This window comes from Phycomyces blakesleeanus (assembly GCF_001638985.1).
Source record: "Phycomyces blakesleeanus NRRL 1555(-) unplaced genomic scaffold PHYBLscaffold_18, whole genome shotgun sequence".
In the NCBI taxonomy this organism is placed as follows: Eukaryota; Fungi; Mucoromycota; class Mucoromycetes; order Mucorales; family Phycomycetaceae; genus Phycomyces; species Phycomyces blakesleeanus.
Window position 1 is genome coordinate 711,419 of NW_017265151.1, and position 16,957 is coordinate 728,375.

At 38.1% G+C, this 16,957-nt stretch overlaps 5 protein-coding genes across 5 annotated transcripts; 3 read left to right on the forward strand and 2 right to left on the reverse strand.

Annotated features, from left to right (window-relative positions):
- Positions 1 to 2,118: 2,118 nt before the first annotated feature.
- Positions 2,119 to 3,528, reverse strand: PHYBLDRAFT_24267 (hypothetical protein; the record flags this gene model as incomplete). Its single annotated transcript, XM_018439834.1, has 3 exons — positions 2,119 to 2,714; positions 3,071 to 3,232; positions 3,429 to 3,528. 3 exons carry the CDS (start codon positions 3,526 to 3,528, stop codon positions 2,119 to 2,121), a joined length of 858 nt encoding a protein of 285 aa, XP_018288634.1.
- A 1,703-nt stretch (positions 3,529 to 5,231) lies between these two features.
- On the forward strand, positions 5,232 to 8,185 carry PHYBLDRAFT_171341 (hypothetical protein; the record flags this gene model as incomplete). Its single annotated transcript, XM_018436576.1, has 3 exons — positions 5,232 to 7,539; positions 7,743 to 7,835; positions 7,998 to 8,185. The coding sequence occupies 3 exons, from the start codon at positions 5,232 to 5,234 to the stop codon at positions 8,183 to 8,185; spliced, it is 2,589 nt and encodes an 862-aa protein (XP_018288635.1).
- A 1,097-nt stretch (positions 8,186 to 9,282) lies between these two features.
- PHYBLDRAFT_171342 (C2H2-type zinc finger transcription factor) lies at positions 9,283 to 10,434 on the reverse strand (the record flags this gene model as incomplete). The annotated part of the gene is made up of 2 exons (XM_018436577.1): positions 9,283 to 9,424; positions 9,725 to 10,434. The coding sequence occupies 2 exons, from the start codon at positions 10,432 to 10,434 to the stop codon at positions 9,283 to 9,285; spliced, it is 852 nt and encodes a 283-aa protein (XP_018288636.1).
- Positions 10,435 to 11,508: 1,074 nt separating this feature from the next.
- PHYBLDRAFT_171343 (hypothetical protein) lies at positions 11,509 to 13,182 on the forward strand (the record flags this gene model as incomplete). The annotated part of the gene is made up of 4 exons (XM_018436578.1): positions 11,509 to 11,985; positions 12,180 to 12,319; positions 12,565 to 12,754; positions 12,820 to 13,182. The coding sequence occupies 4 exons, from the start codon at positions 11,509 to 11,511 to the stop codon at positions 13,180 to 13,182; spliced, it is 1,170 nt and encodes a 389-aa protein (XP_018288637.1).
- A 701-nt stretch (positions 13,183 to 13,883) lies between these two features.
- On the forward strand, positions 13,884 to 16,808 carry PHYBLDRAFT_182434 (hypothetical protein). The gene is made up of 4 exons (XM_018438618.1): positions 13,884 to 13,928; positions 13,978 to 14,311; positions 14,498 to 14,757; positions 14,870 to 16,808. The coding sequence occupies exons 1-4, from the start codon at positions 13,920 to 13,922 to the stop codon at positions 16,745 to 16,747; spliced, it is 2,481 nt and encodes an 826-aa protein (XP_018288638.1). The 5' UTR covers positions 13,884 to 13,919; the 3' UTR covers positions 16,748 to 16,808.
- The last annotated feature ends 149 nt before the right edge of the window (positions 16,809 to 16,957 follow it).

The following is a 16,957-nucleotide window of genomic DNA, read 5'->3' on the forward strand; positions in this document are numbered from 1 at the left end:
TTTTTTATATATAAATAAAAATAATTGATCATGAAACTCATCAATTAATCTATCCAAATAGCCTTTAATTTGTATCTAATTTGTAATGGGCTTTGAGCTTCAAGTACACCATTTGCTATCTTACTCTTATCGCCCTATTCTTTATTCACGCACATGCATAAAGAGGGGAATACAAGCCGAGGTCAATGCGTGGGATATCAGATATCCATACAACCATTTTACTCACTTGACCTTTTCTTTATTCATTTGCATATCTAACAATCTAAAATACTTGAATATGTAGATATTTGACTATCTATTTAATGCCTTGAAGATTATTGCTTATATACATATGTATTAAGGTATTACTTTTTTTTTTTAAAAAAAAAAAAAGGGGCACAACAAGTATAAATAACCTGTTACAAATATATACATATATCAAAGTATACGAACAATCTTGGCCTCTTTAAACTCTTATCGTTCAAGGGAACTAGGACAAAAAAAAAAGCTTATAAACGCCCATTGACGAAACACCGAGTCTAATTCAAAAATAATAACACCAAAAGTATAAATAAAGAGCGCTCTAGAAATAATGGAATTTCAAAACGGTAACTTTTGTCCTCTCACAAATCGGCCATCGGATTTAATCATTAACTAACTGAGGATCATATATATATATATATAGATGTAGTTTTTGTATTGAGTATAGAGACACATGCTTTTATTACATAAAAAAATTACGTTAAGCACTTGATCAAAAGGCAATATATATATATAACTTTTGTACATAAATTTGTATGCACCATATCTATCAAAGAAGTCAAACAGGCCTTTAATTTCTCGACCTTGCCTGTCTTTAATAATCTAAAAAAATATATCAGAGAATCTCCGCTAATATGACATCACAATTGAAAACGATCAAGACATGAACAAGTTTTGGGCGAGGGGGGGGGGCTGGAATGTAAAATAATGAGAGAAGGGAAGGCCGGGGGATAAAGGGATATGATGGTGTACCAAGATTTGGCCTTTCCCAGGCACACAATTGTACAGCTTGATATTGTTATTTTTTTTGTGGTACTGTATTTATCCGATTAAACCACACTATCGCCTCTCTCTCTTTTTTATATTTATTTATTTCACCTATACTTGTTTCTTAGTCTGTCTTTGTGTGAGTATATAAAAATATTTATATGGGATTGCCATTTACACCAGATAGTGTGAACATGGGGAAAATGGCGGCTTGAGCGTACTTGTCCCGTGCACACAAACAAATACATATTTTTTGTTTATACATGTATACAATCCACAAGTAAAAAGGCCCATCTAAAGTTCATCAGTATTACCAAGATGTCCTCTATTTGATCATCGTGTATCGTTGTACGTCAAGACGAGAAAGATGGAATAATACTAAATACTAAGGAGTAATCATCATAACGCAGAATAATAATTACTGCCAGTTAATCTGTCCAGACAACCTTTTCTGCTTGGTTTTAAATTTACCACTATGGATCTTGCTTCTCTTACAGTCCTTGCTTGAACACTCAAGCATTTAGAAGCAACCCCCAGACTACTTGTACCTTTCTTTCTTTATTTATTTATTTATTTTTTAATTTAATAACATTTATGATACTTCATACAAGCTCAAAAATATAAAACATCTTGTCACTAATACAATCCTGTTGTATTTTTCTCCGCTTACCCTTACCCTTCACTAGAACTTATCCCTCTATCAGTTTGTAGTGAAATATAACATTCTCAAGATAATTAGTTGATATACACCCCCCACAAGTCCAATCTACACATTCACATTCATATGCACAACAAGCAAGAAAAAAAAAAGTATCAATACAAGAAGGCTTGGGATATACACAGCTTGTCCTTGGTATTATATAAAGTAAAGCAAAGAAAAATAAAGAGGCCATTCCAAAATACTTTCCATTGTTTTCTTTGCAACCTCTTTTCTTTTATAGATATTCATACATACAATTTATGTATTTACATGGTTCTTTTTTCTCTCTTGTTGTTGTTGTTGTTGTTGCAGTTGATATTGATATTGGAGTTTGTGATATCATTTTTTCTCTCTCTTTTCTTTGGTTTATTTCTTGGTTTTTGATTTTATTGTTAATTTTAACTTCTATTTTATGCCTGGGAAGCAGTGGAGTTGGAGTCGCTGTGGGCATTGACGTTAAGCAAAAGAGTGTCGGAATCGAGCATGACTCTGTTTCCGGAGCGAGAGATGACGGTAGCAATCTCGCGTGCGGCTTCGATACGCTTGAGCTCAAGGAACCCGGGCTTGTTCTTGATGGCATCACTGATGAGTTCGGCGGACTTGGCCTCACCCTGGGCGCGGACAATGACTGACTGCTTCTCCTGACGAGCCTTGTCGACAATAAAGGCAGCACGCTGAGCATCCTGCTGAGCAATCTGCTTGGCCTCGACGGCGCTCTCGAAAACGGGAGAGAAACCGACGTGGGTGATCGAAACATCGTCGAGGATGATGTTGAAGCGCAGGGCACGGCGGACGAGGTTCTCGCGCACAAGGCGGGAAACACGCTCACGCTGGGTGATCAGCTGCGAGGCAGTGAACTGAGCAACGACGGACTTGAGGACTTCGTTAACAATCGAAGGCAAGATACGCTCGTCATAGTCCTGACCAAGGGTTCTGTAGACAGTGGCAAGGTCATCAACACGGGGCTTGGAAAGCACACGGCAAGTGATGTTGACCATTTGAAGATCTAAATAGAGATATAGAGAAAATGTTATACACAAAGAGATCTCTAGAAATCCAAAAAAAAAACCACTCACACTACACTACACACAAACACTAAGCAGGTTCACACAATGCACAATCCCACACAATAGATAGGCGAACATAATAACCCAGGTACATTTAGTACACACAGGTACATACACATAATCCTATCCTATGTACATGCTCCTATGCATGTATGTGTATGTATGTGTTTGCATATTCTTTGCTTTTTCTTGTAATTGTAATTGTAATTGTGGTTGTGGTTGTGGTCTTTGCAGTGGTGATAGTGGTAGTGGTGGTGATTTTGTTGGTGGTGGTCTGTGTTTTAAAAAAACATACCCTTGGTGCCTGTCAAGGAGGCAACGTTGCGGGGCTTGGCACGAACGTCGTAGATAATGGGGGTTTCGAACCAGGGCACAACGAAGTGAGTACCTTCGTTGTAGACTGTGTTCTGGACACCAAATAGACGGGTGTACTTGATAGCTCTGTGACCACCATCAACTATTATTAAAAATTTAATGAGTATACATTATTCATTCATTCATTCATTTATTTATTCAGTCATTCAGTCAGTCATTGGATTGCTTTTATATATATATATAATTATATTCTTTTTTTTTCTGTCTTTTGTTGGTAACTTGTCAAATTCATACTATTATTGTTATTGTTATTGTTATTGTTGTCACTATTGACTCACCGTTGAAGAGGGAAGCGTTTACACCGTAACCCAATGCGCCCAAGACGATAAGAGCACCAGTGGCAGAGCCGAGACCCTTTCCTGCACCATTAGGGAACATTCCACCCAATTTTTGGGCCGCTTGCTTTGCTTGCTGTGCCATGACGAAGCGTTTATTTGACGTTTGTGTTTGTTAGAACAGCTTTCTCCATGAACAAAAAAAAATAAGAATGTCGAAAAACATGACTGCTGCTTGCGTCATCAGTCGCGTACGCAAACTGATATTGAACTCTTTTTTTTTTGTAATTGAGAATTAAAAAAAAAAAAGAACATCAATTTTTTAAGGGCACAACGTTTTGACCTTTTTTTTTTTTCTTTCTTTGTTTATTTAAATTCAGAAATGCAAGGATTGATGTTTAAGCAGACAGGTCACGACGTTTTATCGTTTATTGTTTATTTGTTATATAGATATATATGTTTATGATTTACAATAACTATTACAAATACATATCCAAGTTTTCAGAATATTCCATACTACTGAAAATCTATAAGATTAATTATTGAATTCAATAGATACTCCCATTGTGTTAAAAGAGGGATTTAATTTATAGAAAAAAAAACAATTGTGATTATTATTATTATGTTTTATAGGGACCAGGTGCAAATATATATATACAGAATTAATTGATTGATTCCAGAAATCAGGACTACATTTGTAGAGTGTGAGTTCTATTGAAATTGAAAAGTCGGTTCCCCATATAAATAAAAATAAAAATACATCAAGGGGGTGTTGAGTTATGGCAATAAAAATTAACCCCCCTCTCTCTAATTTTGCGGTGTTTATAATTCCCAAGAAAAGATTCAAAGGTTCGAATTGCCTTATTTGGGTGTTATGCCAAATAATTCACATTAATTTTGCCACAAGTCAACACCCTTCTCCTTAATCTCAAGTAGAATACACTCTAATTGTATGAAATTCTGCTTAAACCTTCTCCCCCTCCTTCCCCTAATATGAATAACCTGCTTAGTGTCTTTAACATTATAATATATACATATAGGTAAAAGCCTAGTTTAGATGTTTAGAAGCGGGTTTCTCAACCATATGTAAATGCAGAGAACCCTCCTTCCCCTTCCTCCATATTTCTGTTAATTTATACTGTTGAGCCGAATATTGGTATAAATCAACGAACAGTAATTTTTATTAGCACATTGTAATGTTGTTGCTCTTGTTTTTTTTGAGTTAGAATGAATAGCCCTTTGTTCCTTCACTACTCTTACTATTAACCTTTTCTTCTTCTTCTTATATATATATATATATTGCATAGTAATTATAGGAAGCAAGATAAGTTTATATAGAAATAAAGGTTTTGGTAAATGTTCCTAAAAATAATAATAACAGAAAGTCGAAAAAGAAAGAGTATTTATGAAACCTCAAGTCCACTCAATAAATTACTACATTTAACTGTACATACATACACAAACAATGTGTACTTTTGTTTGATTTCAATTACACGCCATGCTTTAAATACGCCTTCCAGACTTCTTTATCTTTCCTTGTTTGTTTGTTTCTGTAGGAAAAAATAATAATAATGAGATAGTAGCCATGTACAAATAATGTATCAATTCATGCAATACAGAAAATTAAATGAAGTTAAATAAAATGATATCATACACACACACACAGATAGAGAGAGAGAGAGATAGAAAGGCGCACATTCTTTCTATTCATATATCCCAAACCTTGAGGGTGACTGTGTAATCTCTACAGCCCACCCACATTTTTTTTGAAGAAGCGCGAACCCAGGAACTTCATCTCCCCAGAAGATGTCTACCCTAATTCCATTCGGGGATGCCTTTGTCACCCAACTCTTTACACAAGATTCATCTAATCCTCTCCTAGACACACCTGTCGATTCGTCTTCTCTTTCTGCCGTTCTCGATTCACTCTACAAGACCACAGACGCGCTTCATGAGCAACTATTCAATAATATCTGCGACAATGTCGACATCTTCTCGGCATCATACGAGCAGATGAATGAACTCACCCAGCGAGTGACATCGCTAGTTGGCCAGGCCATGACCGAACAATCCAATGTCATAGACCCTACTATGGGCACTCATGCTGTCGTAAGCCATGCTCTGCGACGCTATACGGCGGCATTGGAGACATCCCAGCAGCACCAAACCCAGCTCGACAGTCTGCGTGTGTTGGTCACACTTGTAGAAGCGCTAGAAGACATCGAGTCGATTCTCGACCAACAACAGATTGTGCCAGCAACAGAAGCCTTGCTCAGACTCCAGGCCAATCTGACAGCAAATGAACCCTATCTTGCCCACACGGTCCATTGGGTGCGAGAACGAATAGAACAACAGAAGAATAGATTGGTCTGCATACTGCAGGATTTTTTGGCAGCCGCGATTACATTTGAGACCAATCGTGTGAAGATCATTACTACTGGCTGCTCTGATCCTTCTCCTTCTCTATTATTATCATTATCATCATCATCAAATGACACTAGTGGGGTGGATCTAAAAGATGTGTTTGGCTGTCTGGATCAACTGCAGCTTTTGACTACACACATGAGCACAATTAAACGCTCGATGTTCAAGCATATCATCAAGCCCTATCTTGAATTTGATGTGACAGCAGATGTCGTGGTTACTAAGGACGGCAGTAAAGGAGCCACCTTGACGCTTAGACCCACTACAGACAAACAAATCAATCCACTAAGAAAACTCAAAAACCTGGGCCAAATACTCGACTTTTGCTTCGAAAACCTATGTGGAGCTGATCTGGACCACGCAAGACTGTTTGGCAATTTAGCCCTACCGGAGCTATTTGGATTGGTGATCGAAAAGGTTCTTGGACCGGCCATTCCTACAACAAGCAAAGACCTCGGAACTTTTGGGGCAGTTTCGAGAGCAGCCGAGAGCTTGGAACAGACGAGCCGAGACCATTTTGGCTGGAGTGAGAAAGAGAACAGCCTGAAAGAATATGTGAGCCACCTTGACCGACACTTTGCAAGAAAGCGGGGAGAGAAAGTTCTGCTAGAGGGACGTAATGTAATGCTTAGAAGACTCTATGATGTTGAGGATGCAGAAGAAGAAGAAGAAAAAAAAGAGAAAGAGGGTGAGGGGATGGGAAAGGCAGGCACAGAAACGCAACATTATCGCATCACACAGACCCCGCAGCTTCTTGTCTTGCTCCTGACGGACATGATTCAAGAAGCATCCGGTCTTGTCAACACTCACCCCATTTCTGCCGCCCATCTTGTTCATGCCACAGCTGATCTGCTGGATCTGTATCGCGCCATCATGCCTAGTTATCATCGCGCACATCTCATTGCTCGTCCGGCCAATTGCCTGGTGTTCCGTAACGATTGTTTTTGGATTGCTCGCCAGTTGCAACATAAACTCGGTGCTTCTGCTGCTTCTGCTGCTGCTGCTGCTTGTAGTGCTGCTAATATTAGTGCTACTACCCAGCCAACAAACACTACCTCCAGTCTTTTCCCAGATCTTGCCAAAAGATTGTGTGATGAGGCAGAACAACTAAGACTGCTTGGCAATTGGTGGGCACAACTGGCATTTGAGCAGCAAATGCATCGGATCAATCTCTTGCTTGAGCGCCTGGATGGATTTGTGACGATTGCTGATCACCGGCAACGCCAACAGTGTGACGAGGCTATTGGTGGGATTATCGGACAAGTGAGGAACTTCTCTGATGAAGCCAGACCAGTGTTGGACAGACGGCTTTTTGTCGAGACGATGGCAAGACTGGTTGACCGCTTGCTGATTCGATTGATCCGGATGATTGAGGACATTGTGGACATTGGAGCAGAAGAGAGCGAGTTGATTTCGCGGTCGTTGAATAGTGTGGCACAATTGGTCAGTACGTTTGATCTACCTGGGCATGATGCGACTGAGCCAGAGGTGATGGCCAGGGTCGGGAGCTGGCAAAAGTTCTGGCTGCTCAAGGACATGCTTGAGATGACGATGAAAGACATTATGGAAGCCTGGCGGCGTGGATCTCTTGGGATGTTTACTGTCGAAGAGATGTGCAGTCTAGTGTGTGCTTTGTTTGCGGACACAGATCGTCGTGAGGCTGTTTTGGATGAGATCAAGTCAGGAAGAGGTAAGAATATATATGGCTATAGCTATAGATCCTACCACCAAACAGATTTGAATGCATGTCATCAAGGATTGTTGAACTTGAACGTGGATTCTTATTTATTGGTTTATTGGTTTATTGATTCATTGATTCATTGATTGTATTACTATTATTACTATTACTATTACTTTACTATTACTATTATTATTATTTTTATTTTTATGTAGTCGAGAGTGTTGTACAAGAAGTACATAGTGTTACCCCGCCGATCACTGTTGAGAGCCGTAGATGGAAAGATGAGCCTGTTAATAGTAACGATAGTAATAACAATAATAACAATAATAATAACAATAATAACAATAATAATAGCAATAGCAATAGTAGCGGCAATGGCTATGGCTATGGCAATGGTAGCAGTAATAGCAGCAGCAGCATCATCAGCAATAGTAGTAATAGTAGCAATATTAAGACTAGTATATTAGCTCCCACAGATCTTGCGGATACAGATGAACAGGATGGCTGGGGGTGGGATGAGGCGGATGAGAATATATTTGTTGAGACTGGAGAAGAAAATGTATCTGAGCCCATGCCTGATCTCGAGATAAACACAGAAGAGGGATGGGGAGACGCAGACGAAGATCTTTTTGTGGCTGACGAGATGCACAAATAATGATAATAAAAATAAAAATTAAAAAATAAAATAAAATAAAGCTAATGTATGCCTGTATGTCTGTATGTCTGTATGTAGGTATGTAAGTGTATGAGAGTATGTATGAGAGTATGTATGTATGAGAGCGTATGTGAATGTGAATGTGAATATGAATATGAATGTAGATAAAGATGTATATGTATATGTATATGTAGCTGTAACTATAGATTTGGACAAAGATGCTTGTGTGCTTGTATGTTTATAGAGTTGTATATAGCTAATAGGATAATAACCTTCATTTTGGTGACTTGTGTTTGCTTGGTGATCATGGTTGAATTCCACAAGCAGTTTGCATGCCTTGGCTATTAAAAAGAAAGGGGTGAAAAATAAAATAAAATAAAATAAAATAAAATAAAATAAAATAAAATAAAATAAAATAGAATAGAATAAGATGGCAAGCATTGCATAGAATATATAGAATTTATTATAATTATTTCATAAAAGAAGGGGGGAAATGACTATAGTAAATAATAAGAAAACAACTATGTGAAATTGTACACCAGGAGAACAAATGGCGCTAAAATTTGAAGAAAAAAAAAAGAAAAAAAAAAAGAAAGAATACTACTGTTGAAGCGCATGAAACTGAAAATGCAAAAATAAAGGAAAGTGCCATGATCCGACAACCAACCCCTACAGCAAGAGTGCCCTTTATTCTTTCTATTGCTTTGTACCTCTTTACTCATCTTCTCTACTCATCATCTCCACATTATTTTTCTTTCTTTTTGCTTTAAAATAAAAATTTTCTTTGCCTTTACCGAAAAATCAATTAATTATTATTATTATTATAAAGCAAGGTAACAGGAAACAGCAAATGGTACTGATAGAAATAATGGTGTGTAAATGATTGAATTTCATTTTTTTTTTGTTTTTTGTTTTTTTTTGGTAATTCTATTAGGTATTATGTTTATTATGGCTATTATTACTATTATTACTGTTGCTATTATAATTGGTGATGGTGATGGTGATGGTGATGGTGATGGTGGTGATGAATATAATGATGAAAAGATGAAAATGATGGTACTATTATTATTATTATTATTACTATTATTTTGTATGTGCTATCGAAGGTGGATCTTTTCGTGTCTCTTCATATCGTATTTACGCGCGAAACCCCTGTGGCAACTAGGGCAGATAAAACTACGGGGTCGATTTGGATTATGTGTTTGCATATGCTCCAGTAAGTTGTGTCGCCGACGCGATCTATACAAAAACAAAAAACAAAAAATTTAAGAAAAATTGTAGTTTGATTAGCAGATGAAATTACAACACTTAATAATAATCATAATCAAAATAGCTTATATTGTTATTGTTTTTGCTATTGCTATTGCTATTATTACGATTCTTTCGATTAAAATTACACGTATAATTATAATTGTGATTATGATTATTGCAATTATTACAATTGTTGTGATCATTGATATTGTTAACACTTCCCCCCTCCCCCTCTTCCTCTAAATAAACAATACAAAAATCTTAAATTTTTTTTTAAAAAAAAATTACCTGTGGAAGCACACAGGACAAATGTGTCTTTTCTCATTGGGGTTTGGCAATCGTGCGTCTTGGTTGGTTGTGGGTTGTGATGGTGCATATAGACTGATAAATAGGTGCTGCGAGTCGTCTGTACTCTTGGTCGAAAATGATGATTGGGGGGAGGCCCAGATGTCTTGAGGTGTTTGGGCCAAGCTGATGTCTGGCATGCTGTGATACCTCCGTGCACCGAATGTATGTGCCTGAGGAAAGATGTCGAGCTCTGGTGCGGTTGCAATAGAGAAGTTGTCGTCCTGGAGAACATTGTCTCCAGAAGGATCATAGTCTAGGGTGGGTGTGGTGGACATGTAGTAGGGATAATTGATCCTTCCTAGCTGTGCAGAGTCTGATTCACAGCAGCTGACCATGGCATCTGGTGTGGACATCATATCTTGTGTCGCTGGAGTGTGGGGTGTATAGAATGACTGAGGACATCGGTATGGTGAACACTGGTTAGGAAAGCATATTTTGGGTGATAGGATGTTAGAGGAAGAGGAGGAAGGAGAGGGAGAAGAGAGAGATGAAGATGAAGAAGATGAAGGCAGATTGGAAGTAAAAGTGGGAGGTATTGGATAACAGTAGAGATCCTTGTGAATAGATGGATCGTACTGGATCGGCCAAAGTGACTCTAGATGATTTGGTTTTGAGGGAGGGCAGTAGAGAGAAGGGTAAGCCGGTGTCATTCCTTATGATCTCGATCTAGTTCGAGGAGAAAGATGGAGAAGAGATGGGGTCTACAAAATAAAAGAATATTATTTTATACACAAAAAATTAAATAGTTTTTTGTTGTTTTTTGTTGTTTTTTTTTGTTAGCACAACATGGACAACAGCTAAAACCATAATTACATTACCTTGCCTCGCCTCGCCTTACCTTACCTTGCCTTGCCTTGCCTTAACTTACATTATATTATATGTAAGAGTATATTATCTTATTATTATTTTCTTTTAGGACATACACAAATTATTGAATATTGTTTATCGGTTGGTCTTCTTTTTGCCAGTGATCTGCAGCTGTTTATGCAAGCATCCGTGACACAGTCTTTCTTCCATCTTAATCACCTCACGGTCGTATTCCTGCACAGCTGACTCTCAAGACTATGGGAGATCGATGCAGACGATAAAGAAGGAGGCATAGAAGAGAAATATATATAATTAGATGGATATAATAAAAGAGGGGGGGTTCATAGGCCATGAAGATGTCAGTAGATATTCCGATATTTTCCCTCGTCACCCCCAACCCTATCATTTGGGCGCCCTCTCTTTCACTATTTCCCTTTACCTACAGAATCACTTATAAATCTTCACTGTTTATTTATCGGCTTATTGATTAGTTTATTGATTGGTCTATTTATTTATTTATTTATTTATTTATATTTATTTATTTATTTATTTATTTGGTCTCAAAAAATCGGTTCATTTCCGTTTCATTTTTATAGAAACAAGCTTTTTAATATATATAATATAATATACACACTCAAAATATATTACATATTTATACATTGTATGTATGTATGTTTTATGTATCTATGTATTTCTGTCTGTCTGTCTGTCTGTACGACCATGAACATTGAGCCTCACCACCACCACCATGATTATTATTATTATTATTTTGTACCATCCTTCTAGATGATGTGTGACTGTGTGAATGTTTATTTGACTCCCCCCCTCCCTCCTTGATCAGTCTCTCCTTTTCACTCTTTATTTATATTAAAGAAAGAAAAAAACAAAAACAAAAACAAAAACAAAAAATAGAAGCTATGAATGGGTTGATCAAGACTGCCAGTCTGTTGTTTTCAAGAAGCCCACTATGGCAACCAACCTTGTTGGGTTTGAAACCAGCAAAGTCTATTAGACCTGTCTGGTCTCGAACAACCCAATTATCATTTTCTTGTTCATTCAGTACTCAAACACAATCTAATATAGCTAGATTTCGACCTGTCGCATTCTACTCAATCGTTCCACTTTCTCAAGATCGTGTTCGTGAACTTCAGTCCGAGATTCATTCTCGACTTAAGCAGATTGATGTAGTAGGCAGGATCTATTTGGCACCCGAACAAGGAATTGGTGGAATCAACTGCCAAATGGCTGTACCCTTGAGCCAACTCGAAACTGTCAAAAGCTTCTTTCAAGGCATCCGAGAATTCACACAGACAGGGCCTATTGCCTTTACTGAGGGTATCCAAGACACCACTACACCAAGTTTCCGTAACTTGCGAGTGGTCACAAAAAGAAATGTAATCCAAAAATCTATAGATATATAAAAATGTATATAAAAATAAAAAAAATAATAGCAGAAAATCACTAATAATAATAATAATAATAATAATAATAACATTGGTGCTATTGTTGTTGTTTTTTTTATTATTATTATTTTACTTTATCTATAAACGGACTATATCTCTAAACTTTAATCAATACATGAGTATAGCTTGTGGCTACCAAGGTTGGTCTCCAAACAAAGGATCTAGAAATGCAACCGGATTACCTGGATCCGGCTGTCTGGCACGAGCAATTGGCTGACAAGGGTAACCAAGCGTTTGTGCTAGACATGCGCAATCATTATGAATAGTGAGTATTAATTATATATGTATTTTAACTATTAATATTATTATTTTTACTATAAATGATACTTTAGAAAATAACGATAGTTATAGTGATAAATTATATATTTTATTTTATTTATTTAAAATATTTGTATTGCATTATATTGCATTGTATTTGATTTAAATTTGAATTTTTTTTTTTTTAAAAAAAAATTAATAATAAAATAATTCCTTAAATATATATATATATATATAAATATTGATCATTAGTGATATTGGTCACTTTGAACATGCGGTCAAAATGGACGTCGATACTTTTAGAGATGGTATGGAAGTCATGGACAGTCTATTAAAAGAAAAACCAAAGAACGAGGAAATCTACATGTATTGCACCGGGGGTATTCGCTGTTCTGTTGCCGGATCCTATCTGCTCAAAAAGGGATATTCAAAAGTTAAAATGGTATATATATATTTGTTGTTGTTGTTGTTGTTGTAATCATGGCCACTTAATGTTCTCTTTTGTAGCTAAAAGGTGGTGTATCTGCCTATGGAAATTATGTCTCAAAGGGAAAAAACAAGACCTCACTGTTCCGTGGGATGAACTTTACCTTTGACGGTCGCCGTGGAGAACGTATAACGGATGATGTCTTGAGCCACTGCTTCCACTGCAATGCACCCTGTGATCGATTGTCGAACTGTAGCAATACTCTGTGCCATTTGCTCTTTACCCAGTGCGATGCATGTCAAGCCAAGATGGACAAGACATGCAGCACCAAATGCAAGGAGACTATCGAGGGAAAGATAGAGTGGACAGACGAGTACAATTATCATAACCAAATCAGACCTACTGCTCAAAAGAAGGCAGTTGCAGTTGCAGTTGCAGTTTAGTCTTTTATAGAATTCATATTCATATTAATAACAAATAATGATGCATCGGCAGCAATAAATTGAAACGTTTCATTCAAACTCTCCTAAAAAATATAAAAACAACAAACAACAAACAAAAAACAATAAATATTTACTATACATATACTTCTTTAAAATTATTTTTAACCCTGCAGTGTTGGACAAGTGAATAATAATCATAATTTTCATAACAAAAAAAAAGACAAGGAACCCTTCAACACACAGACACAGGACACGCACCTTGTCATCAAAGGAGACTTGCATGCAAAAAATAGAAATAAATAAATAAATCTCACCTGGACATTATAGTAAACAATAATAACATTAAATAGCTATAATAGTCATTTTTTATATCTATATATACAAAAATAATGGCCGTGTAGACGCTGTATAGACAACAATCAAAGAAGTATTCTTATGATTATTTTATTATATTATTATTTTTTATTTTATTTTGCCTTTGGAACATGGCCATTGTTCAACCATACCTGGCCTTGTCACACCATGTTACTCTTTAAGGCCTTTTGCCCTCACTCTTTTAATCTTAATATTAAATATTTAATATTAATCGTAATATTAATATACTAATATATTAATATCAATATATTAATATATTATAACTTTTTTTTCTTTTTCTATATCTTTTTATTATAACAAACAAATATATATATATATACAAAAGAAATTAAAGGAACCATAACCAACCTCTCGGCCTGTAGATGACTACAGTAAGCAGGAATGGTTAGATCGGCCGAGACTGAGACATAATCATCTTAGATTCCACAGAGACAGCCGCCGGATGACGATGACCGGCCTGCGGGTCTCAAGCTAGCTCGAAATCACCACGGATTCCAAAGAGACAACGTACCCACAAACCCAACCCCTTATGCTGGACGAGATGTTATGCATCGCTTACAACCACGCCCTGAAGATCCCAGAGTGTCAATGGAGAACGATGGCAATACAATGCCATCATTCAGTAATCCTCCCAGACCTTACCTTCAGGGACGTGCTCCTTCACTTTCTGGTCACTCACCTTCTGTACCTGCGAGGTCACCCTATCGAATTAGAGACTCACAGGCATCAGTAAGAATGAGTGAGAAACCACAAGGTTACAATATACATTTTTATTATTATTTATTATTTATTATTCATATGCGGCCCTTAATGTCATGATTCAATGCAACTTATAATCCGCCCCTTATTTTGTAAAAAAAAATTTACAAAATTTGTATTCTATTTTACTTTATTACATACACATATACTTACACATTTACACATTTATACATACATACAGAACGCATTATATCTCACCATGCGATTGAAGAACCAGTCAGTCGATTAAGACATCTTAGTGCTGCAGACCGGACAAGTCTATCGGTAGAACTTAGCCGTCTATGGCGATATAAACCGGATCTGACACCAAAAGTACCAAGTATCAAGTTGGCAGTGGACGGAACAGACGATCTTCTTCTTCAGCTGTTAGTTTCTCAGGCTTGTCTGGATGCCCGTGACTTTGAGATCCTTTCCTTTGAGCAATTGGACACGTTAAAACAGGTAAATAAAACTAGTTTGAATTCGGTCTGTTATAACGTATTTATTGTTATTGTTATTGTTATTGTTATTACCAATGCTATTGTTATTGTTATTGTTGTTGTTGTTATTGTAGAAGCATCACAAGGCAGCCGATCGCCTGTCAACCGCTGCATCTCGCCTTGAACTAGAAACAAAAATCAACCACGCCACTCGCTCACTTGCTTACCTAGACAGTGTCAGTAAAGAGAACGGGGCACCTACTAAGGAACAACTAGAAGCCACAGAAACGAAAACAAGTGAACTAACAGCAGAAGTGTGTCGACTGACTAAAGAAGCAGCAGAACTCCAACGAAAACTACTTTCTCACACAGCAGGCGTCTTGAATGCTGGCGTTCAACGTCTAGAAACAAAGGTTAACGAAACCCTGGTATCACAACCACAACCACAACCACAACAACAACAACAACAACAACAACAACAACAACAGTTAGTACCACAACCAGTAGCGGCATTAGTGGCTACCCCAGAGACGGAGGACCAAAGGAATGGGCAGGAGCGGATGGCGAGGACACTCGACATGCTCTTACGCCAGCATCAGACTAAATATGTGGATGCAAATGGAAACGGGGACAGGGACGGATACGGAGACTCGGATGCGACAACTGACTCGGACAGTAGTGACACATCGGCAAAAGAGCCATCCAGGGGTCGAAGATCAGTCCTTGCACGTATAGGGGATTGTCTGGAAGCCTACCGCTCGCAGACACGTGAGCTAGAACGTCGTCTAGAGAGAGCAGAAAGTCAACAGGAGATAAAGGACATGTCAGAGAAGAAGTTGGAAATCCAACTGCGCGCCATGCAAGACCGCAAAGAGGCTGCAGAGGCCCGATGCCGCACACTCGAACAGGAAGTATCCTCTCAACAGAATTTAGCCACAACAGAGCGGCTCCGTGACCAGCTCGCACAGGCGCTTCATGAGAACGCTCGGCTCCAGAATTCATTAGAGAACAGTCAGGCAGAAGCACTGTCTCTCAAGGCAGCCGTGGTCGAACTAGAAGTCCAGGCTAGTAAAGTGGCTGCACAAACCGACCATCAGTCTCAGACAGAAGCCCATCGGAAGTCAGAGCTCGACCAGTGTCGGGATGAACTGATGGTCCTTCGAAATGAGAAGGAGCGGTGGGAACGCACGATGAAACGCTCGTCTGTCTTACAGCTTATGGAAGGTGGAAGCGATAGTCTGAGAGCCAAATACGAACAGCAGCTTGAAGAGCAGGCACAAGAGTATGAAGCACAACTTAAAGAACAAGGTGCTTTATTGGACAGGACCAGTCGTACATTGGCCAAAACAGAAGAAGAACGTGACAAAAAGGCTGCGATTATCGGCGATATCGAAGAATTATTGCGAGAGAAGATTCGCACTATGGACAGTCGCGATAACAAGATCACTCTTCTCAAAGCTGAAATGCGTGCCCTTCGAGCCGAACACGCACAACAGATACAGCAAATACAGCAAGACCAACAATCTTCAGGAGGAGGAGCAGCAACAGCAGCAACTGAGGAAGCACTACGAGAAGCTCAAAGAGAATTTTCTAAACGTGAAGCAGCTTGGATGGATCAAAGCACTTCTATGGAAGCTAACTTTGAAGGTATTCTAAAAGAGTATGATCGTCTGACAGGCTCTGCGATGGAATTTGAAGGCGATCGAATGAAGTATCAGCGGCGTATAGACGATCTTTCTCGGCACATAAGTCAACTGGAACATGTCCTTGCTGAAGAACAGATCCGCAAACTGGGTCATTCTGGACCTGACCCTCCCACGACGGCCAATCTTCGCAAAGAGTTTCGCCAGATGGTTAATGATATGAAGGCAGACCACCAGCGATCCCTTGAGAAAGCAACCGAGGAGAAGCGGGGGCTTGAAACCCAGGTCAAGAATCTTAAACATGAGCGTGAGATGGTGCTCTATGAACGAGTCAATAAGGGTGTCCAAACATATTTCACTCTTGAATAATATCACCAATTTGTTTTTAATACATGTACACTTTTCTTTAATAAATTTACCCTTTTTCTTTATGTCTGGTTGTGAGATCTTTGTAGGACCTAATGGAAGTGGAAAAACACCTATGTAAGTCTAGATTAGATTCTGACAACAAAGATAATGCACAGTCAGTAAACAATCATTACCAAAACGCCGGTGTCAAAATAAACTGGTTTTTACAGC